The 21304-nt window shown below is 36.0% G+C and overlaps 1 protein-coding gene across 1 annotated transcript in view; it reads left to right on the top strand.

Moving 5' to 3' along the window:
* Positions 1 to 21304, top strand: part of DOCK2 (dedicator of cytokinesis 2) — a 228840-nt gene that overhangs the window by 63397 nt on the left and 144139 nt on the right. The window contains exon 26 of the mRNA XM_026061319.1: positions 13263 to 13411. Within this exon, the coding sequence (XP_025917104.1) occupies positions 13263 to 13411 (149 nt within the window). The remainder of the gene's footprint in view (positions 1 to 13262; positions 13412 to 21304) is intronic.

Below are 21304 nucleotides of genomic sequence, written 5' to 3'. Positions count from 1 at the left end.
CTCTTATCTCTTGATATACAATGATTTTTCAATCACTTATAGAAAGCTTTCTGAAAATTCCCTATTTTGTGGAAAGAAACAGTTTTCACTTTCATTTTTTTAAGCATTATCATCAAGACAAAGTTAGCTTGTTAAATTCCCTTATTTGCTGCACACTTCTGCAGAGTAAGCATGAATAGTAAAACACACCTTGTCCCAGATATTAAGCAGTAAAGAGGGTTATTAAAAAGACACCCTGCCTTCCCCCCCCCAAAAACAAAACAAAACAAAACCCTACCAAGTCCATGTGGTGTCTGAAAGGCAGTGGTATCAGTTGTTCCCATATGGACTGTCTGGCCAGTATGCTGCTGCTCTGCTTTTCTACAGATAGCATAGTTTTTCTCACCATTTTGTACTGCCTTTAGAAATCTTCGTTTTCCCGTTTTGGTTGAAGACCCATCCCACAAGATTCCTAAGCAGTGCAAAAGCCATGAGACTTTTTGCCTATTTCATTTATTGAATCCTTTTATAAACCAGTGCAATGCCATGTATTTCATAAACTTCATAATTGTTATGTTCATATAGCTTTTAACGCAGTTTTTCTACTGGAAACCACCTTTGGGACTTCATGATTTGTAAGTCAGTCAGTCTCTTGGTCGGTTTTTTCTTGTCCCTGAACATAGATAATGTGTGAGAAGTCAAGGCTGTATTTACCAATATGGAAGTTCAAGTTCTATTTCATTAAATCTGGACAAAAAGCAGAATGTACATATGGGAAAAGGAAAATTGAGACGGGTTAATTACTTTTCTCAAGAATGTTGATTTCTAAATATGAAAAATTGAATTTTTGCAAATACACTTCTTTGTTTAAAAAATACATACACATATTTCCTTAGTTCTTCACCTTTAGTAGCAATTCCTAGGAATGTTGCTTTGTGTGCACTGACATTGTGAGCAGTTCTGTATTTCCTAACTTTGGCAGATATAACTTAGTCAAAAAAATTACCAATTGTATATCTTGACTGAAATTAAAATAACTCTAAACACTTGAAGTAGTGTTTTTTTTTTTTCTCGTGTTCTAGAAAGTGTTACCATAAAGAATTTTTGACATAGCTAATGTTAAGCCATGTGAACAGAAAGCCAGGTATTCTCAGTAGTGCTATCCAGTGATTCGACAAGTGGGTCAGCACTAATAATAAATTGAGTTTAAAAAAAAAAAAAGAATAAAAAAGTGAAAAGTCGTAAGCAATAACCGTAAGATAAAGAGAGAAGCTGCAGCCTGAGTGACAGGTTTTCTGTCCTAGATGAAAAAATGTGTATATATGTACAGAAAGCAGTGTGTTTGTAGCAGTCTCACTTCAAAGAGTGGTTTTCTTTGTGTGTAATCATGGATGATTCGTTGTTAATCTGCCCTGTATTTTGCTTTTCCATAAATTACTAAGGGTTATTGAAACACTAAAATAGTTATTTGTACATAGAATGAATAATATATGTATGAATATAATTCAGTTTTAAAATTACAGCATTTTTTCCTGTAACTGTCATGTTAACAGATTTTAAAAGTGTGTGTATTCCTGCAAAGTCATAAAAATCTTTAGTATCTGAACGGGTCACTGTGATCCAAACTTGCTCTAGGAGTTGACTGTGAAAGCGTGTGCAACTGATAAGCACAGAAGCAAGCTAGTATCTGTACATATTAAGGTAGCTCTTGCATATGCAATTACCGTAAGATGAGCTTACTGTTATATTTAGATTACTAGAAAATACCTAGAAGTTATTGTTTTCAAAGGAGCATGGGGATGATTTTTCACTTACTAGCTTAAAGTAAAAGATGATTTTCTGAAGAAGCCGTTCCCCAAAACGGAGAGAAATCAAGTGGATGTGCTTTCTGTAAAACATGTTTCTATTAGCTGATTTCAGCCATTTTGGATTCAAAACAGCCCTGAAAATAATAGATACAATCAAATTTCATATAATGCAATAACTGTTTAAAATTATGCCTGTTGAAATACAAAAGTGTCCAATTAATATCTAGACTGAAATACTACATTTTGTTCACTTCAGATCATCACATCTATAGCAGGAACTTATTATCTCTTGTTAGTAAATAGGAATTGCATAAGAAGAGCACCATAAGGAAACAGAACATGCAAATTAAGAGGAATTTTTAGTATATTATTTAAAACCAGGTTTGTAGAAATGTGTTTAAAAAAACCAAAACAATCCCAAACCTTGTGAAAGTATGTACTGAAAAAACACGGTAGTAAGTAAAAGATGACAAATCTTAAAGTATTACCTTAATTACTATTGTTAATACAGCATAAACATGTACTTATTTAACAGAACCAATGGCTAAATGGCTAATTTACCAAAAAATTGATTACACCGTACTTCCTCCCTTTTCCATTGTTATTCCTTCATTACCTCCCACTGCTGTCTTGCTCTCCCTCCCGTTTCGGTCTGCCCACCAAGGAAAACTGGAAGTGTAGTCTGCAGATCAGGAAAATTCTTGCTTTTTGATTCCTGATCCTTCACATACCATGCAGTGCGCACACTGCTCAGCCTTAACTTGGACCGTGTACTACCATATTCTTTTTAAAATAAAGCTAAAATATGCACAGCATAAGTCATTATCTTGCTAATTAGAGAGTAATTTTTTAAATATTTTGTACTTCAATATTTTGATGAAGTGACAAAATAAAGCTGCTTCTCACCATCACTGTTAAGAGCTAAAAGTTCATACGTATATGGACCTGGCAGGTTCTCTGCTCTGTGATGCACTTTGATCTGGTGCATTCCTTTTTCTCTACCCTCAGTGCAACCCAGTGGCGGCCCAATGGACACTTCCTTTTCATCAGACCTATCACTGAAAAAGTTGTCATCCCTCTGACACTCACCAGCCAGCAAACAGCATTACTGTTTCCAAATCGCAAACATGGTGGTGTCTGGGTGTCTTGGGTATGGCATTTATTSATGGTTTCTCTTTTGGGTGATGATTGTAACTTTCCTTGCCCCCACCATGTCCTAATGCTGCTAATGGCAGAAAATCAGTCTTCAAATAAATGCAAGGTGTTCTTACATCTATGTGATATTTTACAGTTATTTCCATTTATTTTTTGCTTTCATATTACTTGGAGTTAGCCAGCAAATCATAATTAATATAGGAAAAATCTATAACATGTTTATTTGCAGGCACTGGAAAATGTGAAAACACTGATACACAGTTATGTATCTCTGATATTATAGTAGTATGAAAAAGTTTTTGTACTGTGCTGTTGTAAAGCTGTGCAGAATAAATGGGAAATGGGAAACAAGTCCTTTGCCTTTTATGTTGCCATGATTTAAGAAAAGAAAGAAACCTCTGAAAGAAAGCTTTTAGTGCTATACATTAAATACAATTGATTCTAAAATTAATTCTATAGAAAACCAACTGTGTTTATAAGGGTATAGACACAATGCCTGATTCATTACTCCAAGCAATGAGATGGAAAGTGTTTTATGAGAAGGAAAACATATGTAGTGTAGCACAAAACAGGATGCAGCAGGATAATTAAGGTAAGATTGTCAACAGTATCGTTAACTAAAGTTCACATTCATCTAGAGCCAGGTAATAGGTTTCTGTCATAAATATGAAATACATTTTACTACATTGCCAATTACAATGGAGTCTATTAATTTGTGTGCATTTCAGATTATCCATTTTTCCTCCAGGCTCTAGTGTTTAGCCTCTTTCCATCTAGTTCATTAGAGTTCCAGTTCAGTTCATTTGCTTTCCTTCCCAATGGTATTGTCTATATTCTTTATAATTTAATTAGATTTTGTATGTTGGTATTTCTCTTCCTTCATCAGTTGATGTTCACAGCATTTTCTCAGGAAGTGGCATTGGGGAAATGCAACTGAAAATGTGTTTTAAAAAAAACCAACTCTATTGGTTTTATTAAATAAATTACATGTGAACCTGAAGTTGGAAGCTGATAAGCTCTGAGTTTAAACTGAATTTTCTGGTATCTAGTTCCAGGCATTCAAAAGGTTTCACTGTAGATATCTTAAACAGAGTGCTTTTATCAGCTAGGATGTGCAGTTAGTGCTGCAGTAACTGATCCTCAGAAACCCCACAAAGTTACAGCACTTCTACAAGCTTTTAGATTTCACTGTCCTTTTTTTTGGTGAGTCACTGATTTCTTGTTCCCACTCTATAATTATATTTACTACTAACAGAGCTATGGTGGTTCAGCTGTTTCAGTGGTTGAAAGTGTCTGTCCAAAGGAAGATTGATGCTTTCAGCTGCTTGTGGACTTTCACTGTAAAGTCTAGGAACATTCTTGCGTGATGTGTGAGCACGTGGACAGATATTTATCCAGATTGTGTCTTCAGATGTTCTTTCTTGATCAGAAAATGAAATATTTATCTTTAACTTCATTTCTGATACTTTCCTTCCAGACCCCTTGAAACAATTCATATTTTAAAAATATTAGAGGGGGAAAAATGGATCTTGCTGTGTATAAGCGCCCCTTACTGGATTTCAAAGTCTCACCTATGACGCAGGGAATGGGTCTCCTGTCGAACATCTTTCCCTTTGTATAGTTCGATGTAATGGCGGCTTCTTTCGCTTGAAATTCTCTGTTTGACCTGCCAAGATTTCCAAGGAGAGTTTTGTTAGGATTGTTTGGTTTCTGTGTAAAGCTGCTTTTGATACATTGTTGCTTTTTAGGAACCTATTGCCAAAATTCCCTAGCCGTTTCTTCTTTCTTGAGAGATCACTGGATTTGGACATATTTTTTAAATTACATGTGATTTTTTTTTTTTTTTTTTTTTTGATTTTTTTTTTTTTTTTTTTTTTTTTTTTTTTTTTTTTTTTTTTTTTTTTTTTTTTTTTTTTGGAGTCAGTATTTCTGAGCTTACAGTGTTTGGAACATTGATTTTTATTTTAAGCTGTCCGTGGAATATTCACTGACATAATTATGTTGAAATTTATAAACCAGTTGGCCTTGGGAGGACTGTTTATGGGTATGAATATGAAAAACTTTAAAATTAAAGCATTTAATAAATCAGTTAGATCATTTAAATAAATTTTTATTTAAATTATATTATTATATTTATTTAAATAAAACAAATCAGTTAAAGCAGTTTATATAAAGTGTGTATTCACGTTGTCGCTTTTGGCTTAGTACTCTCTAGAAGTCCTGTCCAGATGAGGAGCTTGGCTGTGCTGTAGCAGAGCACAGTGAGACAAGCTACTCCAAAGAATATAAACTAAGTAGGTCACGCAGATGGTCACTGGCAGGGGTGGGAATAGAGCTTCAGTCTCTTGGCTCTAAACGCAGGGCCTCTGCTCACTGTGGCTGTAAACACAGCTACTACATGCTCAGCATATGCAAACCACTTGCTGATTTCTGCAAGAACATATGCAAAAGGCATATGTTAACACTAGGGGTTAATTTGCCAGAAGAAATGATGAGACTGTAGTGTGGTGTGTTTTTTTTGTTTCTTTTTATTGCAAAGCTCATTCTACTTAGTATTGTTTAAACAAGATATGTGCTTGTGTATATCCATAATTACACTGATCTAATATTGGTGTATTCATGTGCAAGTTATATGCATGACAGCAGCTCAAGAAAAAAGGAAATTTCTGCAAGTTACAGAGTTTCGATATCAATAGAATATGCTGATTCTTTCACTTTACTGCTTAAAACCCCCTGAAATTTCTTGTGTTGGTGATCTAGGAGGGCAAAGATACAAGTCAGGTCTGGGATTCATCCCTTAATAAACAATACACATATAAATATTTGCTTAATTTTTGAGATGCAGCTGAGGAAAATTGTCAATTGACTGGTCCTGTGCTATCCATGTTATGTGTGTTGTTAATTATGGTATCTTTTAAATCAGATCATGATCTTAAATACTGTAATATTAAATTTAAGCAGTCACAGTAACTTGAAATAGAATGGATAAACTATGAAATTTGTAGTACATACCACATTTCTCTGCCTGTAGTTTTAATTGGCAACCAGAACCATAAATTATGCATATATATAGTGCATAGTATAATAACGATTTAGATTCTTGCTTAATCCTTGAAAAATGTGGAAAGTGTAATATGCTTCAGTAGCTACTAGTCATCTTTGGGTTTAATACAGATAGGTAGATCTGACAGTTGTATGAAAGATAAGTTACATCACTACTAATAAAAAAAATTTAACATGATAAATAGTGCAACAGCTAAGTTGCATGTAGTACTAATGGCAGAGGCATTAATTCCTGCATCACCACGCATAGATCAAAGGCTCTGTACAACAAACATCCATCGGCATCAGAACCAGATATGTGGTTGTTAGAATTGCCCCAAGGCAGTTTACTACTTTGTGTAGTATGAAGGATTCTTACACTTACTACAAGCAAAAAGAATGTACCGTAAACAACAAATTTATTTCAATCACAAATTGTTTCTTTGGAGTATATATGTATTCCTCTTGTATGAGTGAAAATATTTTTGGATTGTAAAGTTGAAGCAGAGAAAGGTACAAACTGTAAAGCCTGTCCCTCTCATTTTTCAGAAACAGAAATATTTGCGTGCACTTCTAACAACCAGCGAACGAGACGGCGTTAGGGGCCTTGGCGGGTGTGAGGAGAAGGCATTGCCTTGGGTAACATGGCCTGACCTGAACACGAACGGGGCTCGTAACGCTACGTTTTCATACAGGAGAGCCCTAGCGATGTAAGCTTGTCCTGTGAGGTACTTCACCAAGCTTCTCTGTCGGAGAGAGCAGGAGCATAATGACTTCTACTTCCATGTCTTTTGAATCCTTCTTTCTAAAGATTTGAATCTGTTACATATGGGGCATGATACATCAGGAAATGCAGGTTTGTCTCGTAGAAACTGTGTAATACCCAAGTTGCACAAGGAATTTGTACCCTTTGATCTTTTTTTCTTTTAAGCATTCAGACTGTAAGTGCATGTTTTGATTTCAGAGAAGTGCAAGTCAGGGTCAACTAACGGAAATAATTGGCATAAAAGTGACAGAGAACCATTAGAATCATGTCTGTGGTCTTTCTTCTGTGTAACACAATTAAAAACTTGGAAATATATTGGTTTTGCCTTCAAAACTTTTAAGATAGTTTGGTTGAAAAACAGTAAAAGGAATACTGGTAATTTCTGATTAAGCCTCTTGCCATTTAATTATTATTATTTTAACTAGTTTTAACTGTTACTAAAATCTTAGGTTGTGCTGGTAGTGATGTGAGCTCCTTCAGCCTAACTTTGATTTTTCATTTTCTGTCATTGTTTTCCTGCTTTGTGTTCAGCACAACTTCCCAAAATTTTTAAATGTTTGAATGTAGGAGTTTGTTAATGCATTTGACTCTCCTGTTTTTAACTATTGGGAAACTGAAAATGGCCACTGTTCATAAAAGTTGGCTCTAAGTTGAAATACAAGTCAAGTCTTTTGTGTGGATTCATTCTTGAATTTTGTACTTAGCTTAAAAAAAAAATCATCTAAGGAACATACTTTTGAGTGTTGTTTTTATTCCTTCCTCCCTTATAATATGCATGAGTGTTTTTAGGAGCACATTATCTTTAAAGCATTCCTTCTCAGATCCTTTAGTCACTTTATGTCAGTTTTATTCCTGCAAGAGTTTGATATGGATAGGGATGGTATATGCATGTGTTAAGGTATCTGCATACATTTGTGGTGATGCATGTAAATGAAAGCTGTTAGTTTCTCCTGTTTGTAGAGGAGTATGTGCCCCTGGTATCTTTTTGTTAGTCTTGACCCATTGTGGCAGTTTTTTGGTTATAGTTTAAAAAAAAAACAAAAAACTTTCTATATGGAGGAAAACATATCAAATTAGCATGAAATTAAGATGCTAATGAAATTTTTTTAATGGTGAATTTATTCTAAGTTCATATCCAGAAACTACTCTGTTTACAGCTACTTTAAGTAGAAAACAGAACAAGTATGTCACAGAAGTTCATATAAAACTATTACTTAATTTAGAAAAATCCTGTATATATATTAGAAGAAGTGGAGGAAAAATGTTGGAAATCATCAATATTCTATTTTCTATGTCCAAACACAAGGCAAACTTCTAAATCTGCCAGAATAGATATGCTGACTAGCATTTGTTGCAGGCTGACAGACTATCAAGTTTGCAAACCATATGGCGTCTAAAGAGGTGGGAAAAGGGACTGAAAGCTCTCAGAGGGTTGTTTTTGTGACAGCCATGGTGTAGTGTTAGATGTTGCTGTGGCTGCCTTTGAATTCGTGGTGTTACTCTGTTCCAGTGAGGAGTGGCTGAACTTGAAGATAGCCCTGTTAGCTGGGAAGGAGATGCATTCTTCAGGGTTTTAAGTAAGTGTGGTGGTGGTGTGCTGTGACTGTTAACGCTATACCTGTTGCACGTGTAACCTCGCTTGCTGATATTTGCTTTGAACAGTCAGCCTCAGTGTCGTGTGCCATCTCCATGGGATTAGCCGTTGCGGTTCTCCTCCTTGGGTTGGCACGAGGTTCCAGGAGAGGAAAAAATGCGGGGCTTCCAGCGCTGCCCGAGAGTCTGCTGGTCACCTATGGTACTTCCCCTTCCTGTGGCTCTTGCCTAAACTGAAATTTGAATGTAGATGTACCAACTGAAAACGCGTACAATTTTTCCGCACCACTGTTGTGTTCAGAACAGAGTTAAACAGTGAGTAATGAGGAGGAAGACCTTTAACAGAGAGATGCCCGCAGCTGTGAGCGGATGTCCTCCTTTGTGAAGAAGCACGGAGCTTTATTTGCGCACGGACTGCCATGAGACGTCTCGCCTTGTTGAAAGGACGTTGTTCGCTGATTTTGTTTTTAAAGCTTTGCTCTGAATCTGTATTCAGATGACACCTATGCCCGTATTAAATTGGCACACCAGTTTTTAAGTGGGCATGAGGCCATCCTGACAGATGGATGCGACTACAGGCATGCCAGGGAATCAAGAATAGTGTTTTCGAAGGGAGACGCAAGTGATGTTAAATCTTTATTACCATTTTGGCTGCACATACGAGGCACTTGGGAATGAAGCCTGCCTGTGATTTATTTTTTTTTTTCTGAAGGAGACACAAATGTCTCTTCTAATGATACTATTGCATTAATGATTTATAGTGTTTGAATTTCACTTACCTGGTACAGAAGAAATCATTAGATATCTTCTGGAAATCTCATTTACCTGGAGGTGGATGAGGAGAATAGAGAAATTAGAAAATTATATGCAGCTGTGCTTAATCTTTTACCAGACTGTAGCTACCTGACTCTGTTCAGGAAGCTACTGCCAGGAAACTTCTCTGAGAGGCATGTTGGAATTTGGGGCTGATCACTTCATAAGGAAATATGTGTTTCTTTTGATACATGTTAATGAAATAAATGTGAGTTGTTCAAGCTATGGTGTTGATGTTTTATGTGCCCCAATACAGTTTGGGACAAGACATGTTTTTTTTATTTAGTGCATTCTAGGTTCTGGGAAAGGCAAGTAGTGGAACAGTTGCTTTATCATGGATTTTAACATTAAGAAAGAATGTGCATCTCTGTGCTGGACACCTTTCTTATTACATTACTTATCAAGCCCAAAAGTAGGTGGTGCTTAAGCTTGAAGCTCCTCCCCCAAGCACCCCTCCCCTGGGTCAGGCTTGCTTTTTTTGGGGGGGGGGAGGGGGGTTGCTTCATGAATTCAAGTCAGCAGATACCACAACAGAAACTTTTACTTTGGCTCTTTTCTCCATTGCTCTAACCTTTTCTGTGATTTTCCTAGGTACTACTGCCTTTTTCTAGCCAGCGAGCTGTTGATGCACAAATGAGCACTTTCCTTATTTCATGTACTTAAAATATATTTTCTTCTGTGGTGATACTTTAATAGTATAAGCAATAATTAGCCCTTGAATAAAGTTTTCTTTGTCCTGAGATAAAAGGAGTATTTCACGTGTTGTATAACTTTCTAGTGAAATGGATTTAATGTAAATATCTCTTTTCTTAAAATGAGAAGGCATGATGACAGTTTTATGTTTGTATTTATCCACCTGTAGGTTCAGGCTGAGATTAAGGCTCATTTTTTGCAAATACTTCAATTTTTCAGCAAATTTTTCAATTTGTTTGATGCATTTGTTTGTCAGAACCTCGTGGAATTGCATCTTCATGTGGCATGTCTTTAGCTGGTGGGTACTTTAAGTAACCTAACTCTTTTTCGTACTTGAAGACCATTGATTTTATTTCTGCATAATGCTCTAGAAGTGCATTATCCGAGTTCTTTCCTACACAGAAAATGAAGGAAGGCTTCTCTATTGCCTTAAATAACAAGCTTTTATCTAGCAGCCAGTCACAAATTGCAACTGTATAGCATAATCTAAACCCAAATAATTAATGCAATAAATAAGATTTGCTTATAAAAGTATATTGAACAGTTCCCCATTATTTACAATTGCAGGGATAAAAAGAAAAGGAGGGGGCGGGGGGAGTAATAAAGCTAAGGCTGTTTAAACAACCTTTGAATTTCCATATAGTTTGGCACTTCAACATTGTTCACATCTGAAAATTCACTGTAAATAATTGATCAGCTGCATATGTTAAGTCCTTATAATAGAATCTACACATATCAAATGTGGGCTCTTTTAATTTATAATGGGAAGCATTACTGTGAGTCATGAAGCTTGTACAGAAATTAGCTTTTCAAACTGGGGGAGTCAATTGTACATTCTGCCTCACTGTCCTCGAAGTAAAATAGGAAAATTTTGTATACACAAGAAGCCCTGCTTTCTTCATGTTTATGAAATTTGGAATGACTTCATGCAGAAAAAGAAAAACTATGTTAAAGATTTATTTCTTTTACCTTTTTGTTTGTGTGTGTGTGTGAGATTTAGTCAGCAGTGGGCACTTTACACTCTGGTAGGAAAAATTTTAAATGGCCTCTGAAACTCTGACATGAAGGAATTCTAAATTGCTTCAAAAAATGAACATTAACTTCTCTTTAAGGTGTTTCAGTTAGAGCTCATGATCTTCTCCCTACTGTCCAATTATTGGTCAAATGGGTAAAGATTTTATCTATACTGGTGTCACTGGCGTGAGAAGTGAGATTTAGTTGTTATTAATATGCACAATATAATACCTACCTTGAAGTCCTGACTTTTTTTCTATATAAGTACAAATTTTAAATGCACTTGAGCTAAAACACAGTATTTCCCTGGGGTAATGTCTCTGCTCAGTTTGGTCTCTTACTTTAGAAATCAAGCTCTGTAATACAGATTTTTATTATGATTTATTATCCAGGTGCTTCCTCTAACTTTAAAAGCTACCCTAACAAAATTTTTTATTTCTGCTAGGTGTCCAGTATCTTGAGAGGAGACCTTATTGGTTTAAAAATGGAGCTGTATATTGTTTTTGGGGAGTGGGGGCAATAAATAAATAAATATGTTTATCCTGGTGGGTGTGAAACTGGAATGTGCACATAATGGTCCGTGCTGTGAAAGGTGGCTGAGGTGCCACATAACTTAACGACTTTGAACTTCGCTATTATCAGGGGGCCTGTTAAAGTGATTATGTAGAAGTTCCTAGTGATTTTTTTAAGTGGAAATATTGAATAATAGATAATATGAAACTTTTTAAGAAAGGGCGTTTGGCTGTAAGAAAACAGCTGCCAGTTAAATTTCTTACATACTGTCATTTGGAATGTCTATTTCTACAAATGTGATTGCAGATCAGTTAAAGGTTGGATGTTTGTGTCTAAATGTACCAGTTTTTCATGTTACATTCATTTTAGCTGTTATTGTGCCTGTTGCAGAATGTCAGATTAACAGTTATGTATCTTTATAGAAAGTGGAGTTTATATACAGCAGGTTTAGAGCAGAGAATATTTGTGATCCAAAATCTTGCAATGTGTAGGTTTAGATGTAACTGTTTGCACATGACAGTTATATGTATGCAATATGCAAATCTGTTTTATTGCCTATCATTTGGGTTTGCATGTTGGCTCCACAGTACTATGAGAAAGATGGTTTCTTTTCTAGCTTATATGTTACTCCTTATTATAATGAATTATTCCTTCAGCATATCTAGCATGCAGTTAGAGAATCTGAAAAGGAAGGCAAGGATGAGGTAGAATCAGAAATAAGAGAAATAGAAATCTTCATAACCCTCACTGCTTGCTGCATGGGTATTTTAATACAGGATAAGTGTACATGCGGCAATTTTTCCTGCCTCTCTTCAGGTGTTGTGTAAGTGCTATGAGATTGGATCAAGAAGAAATATGTTTCACCCATGTGTCTTTAGAATTAAGATTTTAGTTTGGGGTATTGATGTCATCAGTTCTGGTACAGCAAGCCTTGATGTTTGAGTCTGATGTGGATGAAAAAATGACAAACATCAAAAAATATCAAGACTTTAACTGCATCTGTATGCATGTGAAGGTTGTATGTAGAGATGTATCTTCATTCATAACATACTGAAGGTCTCCATTTCCCCAAGACTCAAGATCCAGCTGTCCCTGTAGATTTCTTGCTCTGTGCTGGCACTTGGTTGTTTCCAGCAACCAGCTGCTGAATCTTCTGTACCAGAGGATTAGCAACTGGTCGTTTGTACTGCACCAAGCTACCACTAGGCTATCATTAGTTAAGAATCTTAACAGTACAGGATCATAGGATAATTCAAGTTGCAATAGACTTGAAGTCTCTAGTCCAACCTCCCACTCAGAGCATGTCAATATATGTGTGAGACTGAAATATAACTTGCTATTTGTATCAGTTCCCCAAATTCAAATAAGGACAGATGTATGCACAGCTCTTGCTCTTTGAAAATGAGCTTGAAAAGCCTTTCATTAGAGTCCTTTCTTTGTCTGTATTCTTTTAAATGTTTTTAGTAGGTAAGTTTTAAAATGGTATTCGTAGAACACTTCCACTGTTATTTGCAAAGAATAACTAACAAAGTATTGTGTTTGTCTTGCATTAAAATCCTGTCCCTCCTTAAGCATAGTGTATTTCCAGGTGCTTCATATGTAAAGTCCCTAAACACTTGGGACAAATTAAACAGCCTTCAGAATTCAGCTGAAGCATTTTAGTTGGATCAGGGGGTTGTTTTTTATRTATGACAAATACTGTTGACATACAAAAATACCACACAGGTTTAAGAGAATCCCTGAGGCCTGGCTGAGAAATCAAGAATTTCACAGTGGAAGAGACTGTGGTTGTTCAAGCGTATTGTGTTTTGCTGTTTGGAGGAGGATTTATTTGCAAATAGTATTTGATTTACCTTTGTTCTTAGAATCTTTTTTTCTGCTTTCAGAATGCAGGGACATTCTGCTTCCCGTGATCACTAAAGAGCTGAAGGAGTTGCTGGAACAAAGAGATGAGCAGCAGCTCCAAGTCCAAGAGAAGAAGTACTGTGTTGAATTACTAAATAGCATCCTGGAGGTTCTGAGCTGTCAAGACCCTGTGAGTATTGATGATCTTGTAAATGGCCCAAGACTGTAGTAAGCCTGAGCTGATTAAGTTGTAAATTATTGATACTGATGAATTTCATTTAAATTTTTAATACAAGTCAGTGGCAAATTGAACTTTCCTCCTATTTTTCATAAGCTTAAATCCAATAGCAGTTAGGTATTAAAGATAAAATGCTGAAATCCATGGTATCTTTTTTTTTTATTTCTCAATTTAATATTCCTTGAACAGTTGGTTGCTGTAAATGACTATAGTAGTATTAAAGACAGTGAGGCTGCATTGATTTACTCTACCAGAGGCTCTGGCACTGCTAGTTTTGACTGTTAAAGATCAACAGAATAAATACTATTTTTCTAAGTATTTGAAATAATTTTCAAATTTAATGTTGTTTCCTTTTATAAAAACCTTCCTGGTTCCTGAAAGAAATGTTTTCCAATGTGCAAATATTGCAAATTATGCTTTTTGCTTTCAGCAATATGTGAGTAAAACAGATTACTCTTCCATTTACTATACCTCGTTTTGAGATTGTCATTTCTTTCTTGAGCTCCCATAATTAGGAATACTGTAGAAATTGCAGTTTGGGTGACTTTTTTCCTTAGAGAATATTGAACTGACTTTTTAGTGCTTTGCTTTTTAATGACTAGTAGGTTGTTCAGTGAAGTTTCAATATCATTTGAGGAATTTTTTCTGAAAAGAGCTCAGAGTTAATTACCATAGGAAAGCTGTAATTCTTCCCTTATCTAGTTGCTCATTTATCTTGAACTATATTTTCTGATACATGTCTCCGAACTACACAGGCTTTGGATGAAGGCAAGTTCTCATTTCAGTCTCTATTTTTCACTAGGGAGCACTGGGTCGTTTTCTAGTACTGGCGTTGTTACCAGGCATTGTTTGGTTTCATGTTTGAGAGTTTGAGACTGAAAAGGCTTGTCTGTTTGCACAGGGCAAATCTTTTTCATGTGTTTTATGAGCCATTTTCCTTATTGTTTTAGACTTTGTTTGGAATTGTTTGAATTTCAAATGGAATTTGTAAGAGAAATGGTGAAAGTATGATCGATTGGGCAAAGAGTGAGTTTAAGCATATGGGGTTGTAAAGCAAAGCACTTATGTTACTGTACACGTTAAAAGATGACGATACAGCTGAAAGCGAGATAGGTTGATACTTTCTGTATGTGTATCACATACATTAAGTTTATTTTCAAATCAGCAGTCACTGTTTGTRGTGAAAGTGATGGATGTGATGTAGAAGTATTGTTAGCTCCTACGGAGAGGCACAGCCGTGAGCATGGGTTTGCAGCTCGCGTTCATCTGGGTGAGCAATAACTGCTCTCTGTAGGGCAGTATGAAGAAGTCGAACTGCTGTTGCTGGTGTGCATGTATGTAGCCCCTTGCTGTCTGAAGACTATTTTGTTCCTTTTAACTTACCTGATTTCCAAGAGCAGGAACTGGGTTATCCAGGTTGATGCAGAAACTCAATGCGTTGTTTTTCAAAGAAGAAACTGTCTTTTTATTCTGAAGTCTTGGTAAGAAATGTGTTTCTGTTCATTTTTGGAAATGCCTGAAAGTTTCCATCTTGGGAAAAACATTTTAAAGTGTAGCTAGACTTTTATTCCTTAATATTAGTAAAATCCATAAAGCTTGAGGGATAGGAGATGACCTATATCAGAAGTCATACATTTCCAGTGAAGTGCGAAGGTGATTGAACAGAAGCCAGTATTTGTTTAAGTAAATGAAGGATTTTGTTTGATGTTTGTTACTGCTGGTTTTGGATGGTTCTGAAAACAAGTTAATCTGTATATGCCTCAAGGATAGGAGAAAGAAATCATTAGACATTTTAGGTTTCCATTGGAAACATTTTAGTTTGAAAACTATTTGGTTACTGTTGTGTTGCTAAGAGCTTTTAAAAAAGGCGGTTACTTTTTTTTTTCCCCCCCTCTTAACAGGAAATCATTTTTTCCTTARTATGTGGCAAATGCTTAGCTGTATTTAAAATGAAATGCACTTTCTTTATTAGGGAGAATTATGTCTTTAATAATAGATTTTTTTTTTCTCTTTAAACCCATCAATAATATGATGCATATGTCTAAACACGGTTGGAGACCAGAGGTTTTATGGGTGTTTATACTGTTCAGAGGTTTGGATGTCAGTCTTTCTTTAAATTTTTTAAAGTCTAATTAAAATGATGTAATTATTTGTACAAAATGATGTTGCATAAAAAACATATAATGGATCGGTCCATTAACCCCCATTGGAAGAGGTAATTACCAGAGAGATTTCAAGTACAGTAGAACATAAATATTCTGGTACAATAAATCTTTACTAAAGCTAAACAAAATCAAAGTAAAGGTGTCTAACTTTACATAAAAGCCTCATTTGCATAACTGAAAAGATTGAAAACCTGAATAGAAAAAGAAAATCCATTAAGTCCTCAACTTTGATATGATTAATTGAATTTAGAAAGTGAATTATCGTTTTGGGTTCTTTGCCCAAGAGGACTTCTCACTTGGGTTCTTGAGAAGTAGCCAGACAAGCTTTTTTCATGATGATGAACAATGGCTTTTTAGGCAACATATTACCAATTATGTCCTGATAGAATTTAAACCTAGATTTAAAACAAATACAGTAGCATTTYTTCAATAACTTCTTTTAAGGAAGGTAACCTGTCTAACTGGAAATACTCTGTGGGATATTTGGGTGGCAGTTATCTACAGTGTTTGCAATAAATATTAATAAATTTTTAATGTAAGGAGAAAAGGCCCTTGGAGTAGGTTTAAATCCAATAGTAGTATTAGCGTGTGACTGCCCCTCTGGAAGCATCGTATTCCTGATTATAGGAAACATTGTAGGATAATTGGGACATCAGCAAAAGAACCAGACGCTTCTGCTGGGAAAAATACATTCCCTGTCATGCCTTGTGACAGTATAATTGCTGCTCAGAGACAGCATGGGTGTTAGAATGCGTTTAGGTAAACGTCATTAAATGCGCAGTGGTTTTTGTAACTTTACAAGAGAAAATGTGGAACTATCACTAGCAGTTTTTCTTCCTTTGGCAGATAATATGCAGATCATGAGCTCATTTCTTCTTTAACTATGCTAGATGCCAGTCCTGCTTTAGTAGAGGAAATCCACTTTTGAGATGAGTTATCTGAAGGAGGAAAGAAAGACCAAAGGAAAGGAGCATCTTCAATACAGCAGTGTCTTTGGCACCAGACAGTAATTTATCTTTCTTACCAAAGCAGTGCAGAAGACTTCCCCCTTGAGTGCATCATGGATGTTTGCTCTCTAGGTAGTGTGGAAAAATCTTGGTTGAAGGATACACAGTTTTATGTATTCTTGTGTATCCTTTGTGAAATACGTTTCACAATGTATTGAACATTGTCAAAGCCTTGCTAACCTAACTAAATGAGAAAGACTCACTATATGAACAGATTATTATTACAGAATTATTAAGGTGGGATCCTTCAGAATGCCTTCTTACTGTGTTTATCGTATATGCTTACCTTAATATATACCAGTGATGAATTTTTGCATTCAGTGTGTTCTAGATATAGAGTATTTTTTGGTATTTAATCCAATTATTCCTTTCCTCCCTTCATGGAATTGCTCTTGAAGTTACAAAATTAATGAAGTTCTGTGTTGAGCAGTTAATTTCCTGTATCTTTTCACATCTTTCTAGGAAAATGGATGATTTGACCCACTGGAGGAGAAAACTTCAGGCTTTAGTGGTAGACTCACTTTACAATATTAATCATAAGTTTAACTCTTTCTTGAAAGCACTAGCTTCTTGTCCATATTCCTTCCATTTTTCCATCTCAATAGAGAAATACTGTTTTGGAGCAGTATTTAAAATATTATTTGTTTAAACTGAGCTTTGATACTTCTGTGTTGGGTTTGTTATGTGAATGTCATCAAAAGCAGCCACTGCTTTTTAAGCTGTTAACTGTATTAGCAAGCAAATTTAGAAGCATATTATAGTTGTGTAAAAATTCATATGACATTTGCCTAACGTGTCAGATTTTAGGAATTTAGCAAAAGAAAATTTCAAATTAATTCAGTCAGGGCACCCACATTCTTTTAAGGCCAGATGTTGAAGTTCTTCTGCAGACAAAATTTTTAGTCAGAACAATGTATGATTGTGGACTATTGGATTAACAAAAAGGAAAGATGGTTCTGCTTTTACGTGTACTTTTTGTGTGTGTGTGTGTTAGAGATAGAACATAGGAAGAAAATTAAAGTACTGGATGCATAAGAGAGATAGAGAAAGAAAATATGGTTACTCTAAATAAATGCCACTTTTGCTTAGTAGTTATCAGAGACACCATAGGTATTTTCTGTTTTCTAATACTGGGGAAATGGCAAAGCCTGAAACACTGTGTTTTAGTAAGTGCTGGCAAATGCTTCACATAACTAGTGGCTGAGAGAGTAAGAACACCTGGCTCTCTGAAATTCCTGGCAACAATTTTAATTCTAGGATTGCTTTTAAAGGTAGCCTGCCTTGTTGAAGAGCTACCTACATGTTGTTGGCTCTCTTCTTCAGTCCATTCTGAGCATTTTTGTAGGATCTACCCACACAAGTCTCTGTTAGAGGGGAATTTTATAGTAGAATTCTATGTAGAAGAATATAATCCTTCGGAGTACACTAACCCTTATGTGTTGAACATTCCTTTTGAGCTGTATATCCTAGCGGGGGGTGGAAAGGGAGTTGGCTGTGTTCAGGTGATAGTATTAGGTGGATACCACTTGCCTTCCTTTAAGCAAACTTTTACATCCCAGGATTCTCTGAAACTGCGTACAGATGCCAACTAAGTTCTTGTGTTCATGTGAATTTTAGCTGGTTTTGTTTAAAATCAGAGAAGGAAAAATAATTATCCTCTTCATCCTACAGTTGAGACATTTGCAGGTGACACTGTTGCCTAAGCATGGTCATGCAACATTGAAAAGTGTTTCTCGTTAGTAGTCTCGCTTAAGTATTGTCTGCTGTTCCTTCTGCCAAGGCTTGGAGTTTTTTCTTCAAAGTAAAACTAAATGTGATAAAAAATTACATCCCATTCTTACCAATGTTCCTTCTCCTTAAACTGGCCATGATGATTTTTAAAAGTGCCTATCTATGTCAAATCTGACCACTGTTTTTTCTGTCAAGCAGACCACTGATGGCAGCTTATTCCAAAGTCTTCAGGAAAAGAAAATCTGTGTTTTATATCCATCCTAATAACCGTGATTGGATATCTAAAGTAGGAATTTCTGTGCAACGGTCATGTAATTTTGTAATTCTGAAAGAGTTATTTGGTTAGTCCAAGTTTGTCACTGTCAAAATACTTGAGCGCTGTGTCACACTGGAAGGAGCATGGTTGTCCCTGAGACAACAGAATCATTCTGTTTTTGTCACAACATTGTGAAAGCTCGTATACAACGTGAAAGCTAAATCAAACTATAGTTGTTATTACCCTGCACTGATGATTTTAAAGAGAATGAAGTTTTGTTTGTTTTGGATTTTCTTTTAACTTATGTTTACCAATCTGGTGGGGTTTTTTGTTGTTTGTTTCTTTTTTTCTGCCTTGGCTGTGTAAGAAGTTTTGGTTATGTCTACGTTCATAAGGAATTTACTGCAACAGGAGCAGGTCAGTAGATTGCTGTGGTTTGCTGTGAGGCTCTGGATGACTATTGTATGTGTCTTGGGGAGTTTACTTTGAATAAGATGTGATTGATCCTCTCGGTCAAACATCTCTGTTTGTGCATATGGCTCACAGCTTTCTGAAAGCAAAACRTGTTAGAAGCATGCTGGGGGACCTTGAAATGCTGTGACCAAACATTGATTCAGGGCCTAGTGTCCTCATTTGAAGCATTGCAGAGGAGCTTCTAGTTAATCCTTATCCAGAAGCAATCTAGTTTGTGTGCAACGAAACCGCTCAGAACAGAAGCAGTACATAGTAAATGGAGGTGACCAAGGGTTTTGCCTGAAAATTGTTCTGAACCAAATTGCTAATGTAGACACAGGCATATAACTTTGATTTCAAGGGACTTGATTTATGCTTAAGATAAAGGTGTTATAATTGCTGTATTTCATTGTTGTAGTTATGAGGAGTAAGTTATACAAATAATAAAGTTTCTCAATCTGATGTTTGTTTTCTCCAGCGATGTAAATAAGAAATGAAAAAATTGGGGATGGACTATATAATTGTTTAAACTTTTGTTGTAGTCCAGATTGCCTCCTTTTTCTTCTACTGCTGTGTTAACTAGTAGCTTGATTAAAATTATGTATTTTATGACGTAGGTCCTCTGCTGTCCTAGTATACATTCTTTCAACRATAGACAAACACTGTTGTTTGAAACAAAATGCTAAATTTTGACTATTACCCTGATGAACAATGGCAACAAATGGTCTGCACTTCAAAACAAAACCTCGGAATTATGTAATAAATGTAAGACTCTGGGGTAAGTGGTGGCTATCTGCTTTTGGGCAGAAGAACACGACTAAAAAAATCCATTGCTGTACAATCAAAGTTCAAGAAGAATATACAAAAAAGGTTTAAAACAAAACAAAAAAGCTGTGCAGACCTCTGTGCAAGTAAAAAAATGTTCATCAAGAGCATGCTCTGAAGCTATGTTAAAATCTCGTCCAGAGTGTAGATTATCAAAAGCTAATTATCTCCAGAAAGTTATGTTTGACAATATAATAATGCTAATAATTATGCAAACCATTCGAGTACAAAGAATAAATAAGATGCTTTTTTCAGAAACACAAAATCCTACTGAAAACAGCAGGCGTCTGTAGCAGGCGGATGGGTTTCGCTGCGAGGTAACAATTCTGCATCTGTATCTGCAATGCTGTTGTTTCCTCCATTTGTCACTAAGTGTAAGCTGTGTTATTAAATAGAGATTATTAAATTAATAATGATTATTAAATAAATAATAACTGCAATGTAGTATTTTGAAAGAGTAGTGAAGAATCTGTGATCCAATCAAATGTTTCTGTAATGCATATTATAGCCTGGGGAAGAATAATAGAGATGGTAAGAACAGCTTGTTCATCCTGTGAGTCCAATAAAATTTATTCTGTTTTACTAAGGATGTGTTTCAAATGATGTTTTGCTTTCTAGTCATATAAACCAGTTTAAAAAGTGAAAAAAGGTAAAAACGTTTGGGCACAGTCTGGTGCCAGAGGCTGCCACTGTTCAATAATCCAGCTGCTAGGCTGCACTTTCCTTTTCCTGCTGTGAGGTCRGCTAAGCTGGTACAATTGTGCGGAGGACTCCGATATACCGCTTCTCTGGACTGTAAGCTAGCCAGAGCTGGGTATCGCTGCGTGTTATAGGTACTTGCCTTGAGGTGCTATTGGCTCCCAGCACCCTGCTGCCTGCTCCTCAAAAGCTGCTAACGTATGCTGATTCCTAGTTTGGTGTACGTAAGAGATAAGTATAGGAAATTAGTGTAATACAGTTCTGTGTGAGATCTTACAGAAGGGGAAAGTGGTTTTATTTTACAAAACGTCTAAATAAGTTGGTTTTATCCATGCTAGCATCTGGGTACTCCCCAGCCCAAGGAGTATGTCTTGCAKGGGGTCTGACTAAGATCGCTCATGTGCAACATAGAGGAGAAAGGATTCTGGTTGTCGAGCCCTCACCATGCCTTCTTGGTTCTTTTCCATTGGTGGCTATGGTTTTTARATGCACCTTTTACATTATTTAGGAGTGGGTGGTGTTTGGTTGTCTGCCTCATTCTTTTGTCTTTTAAGTCTTTGCCTGGTTAACTTATTTTAAGTAGTTTGTTCTTGATCTTGCTGTCTAGTCATTTGAATGAAATCATACATTCTGTGCTCTGCTGACAGATAGCTTTCTTTAACCCTCGTTTCTGCTGTTAATTCTGGTGTGCTCGCCCACACGTGTGCAT

Source organism: Apteryx rowi, unplaced genomic scaffold, assembly GCF_003343035.1.
Source record: "Apteryx rowi isolate R43461 unplaced genomic scaffold, aptRow1 scaffold_18, whole genome shotgun sequence".
Lineage (NCBI taxonomy): Eukaryota > Metazoa > Chordata > Aves > Apterygiformes > Apterygidae > Apteryx > Apteryx rowi.
Note: the sequence above shows the minus strand (reverse complement) of the source record. Positions and strands in the feature narration are given on the sequence as shown.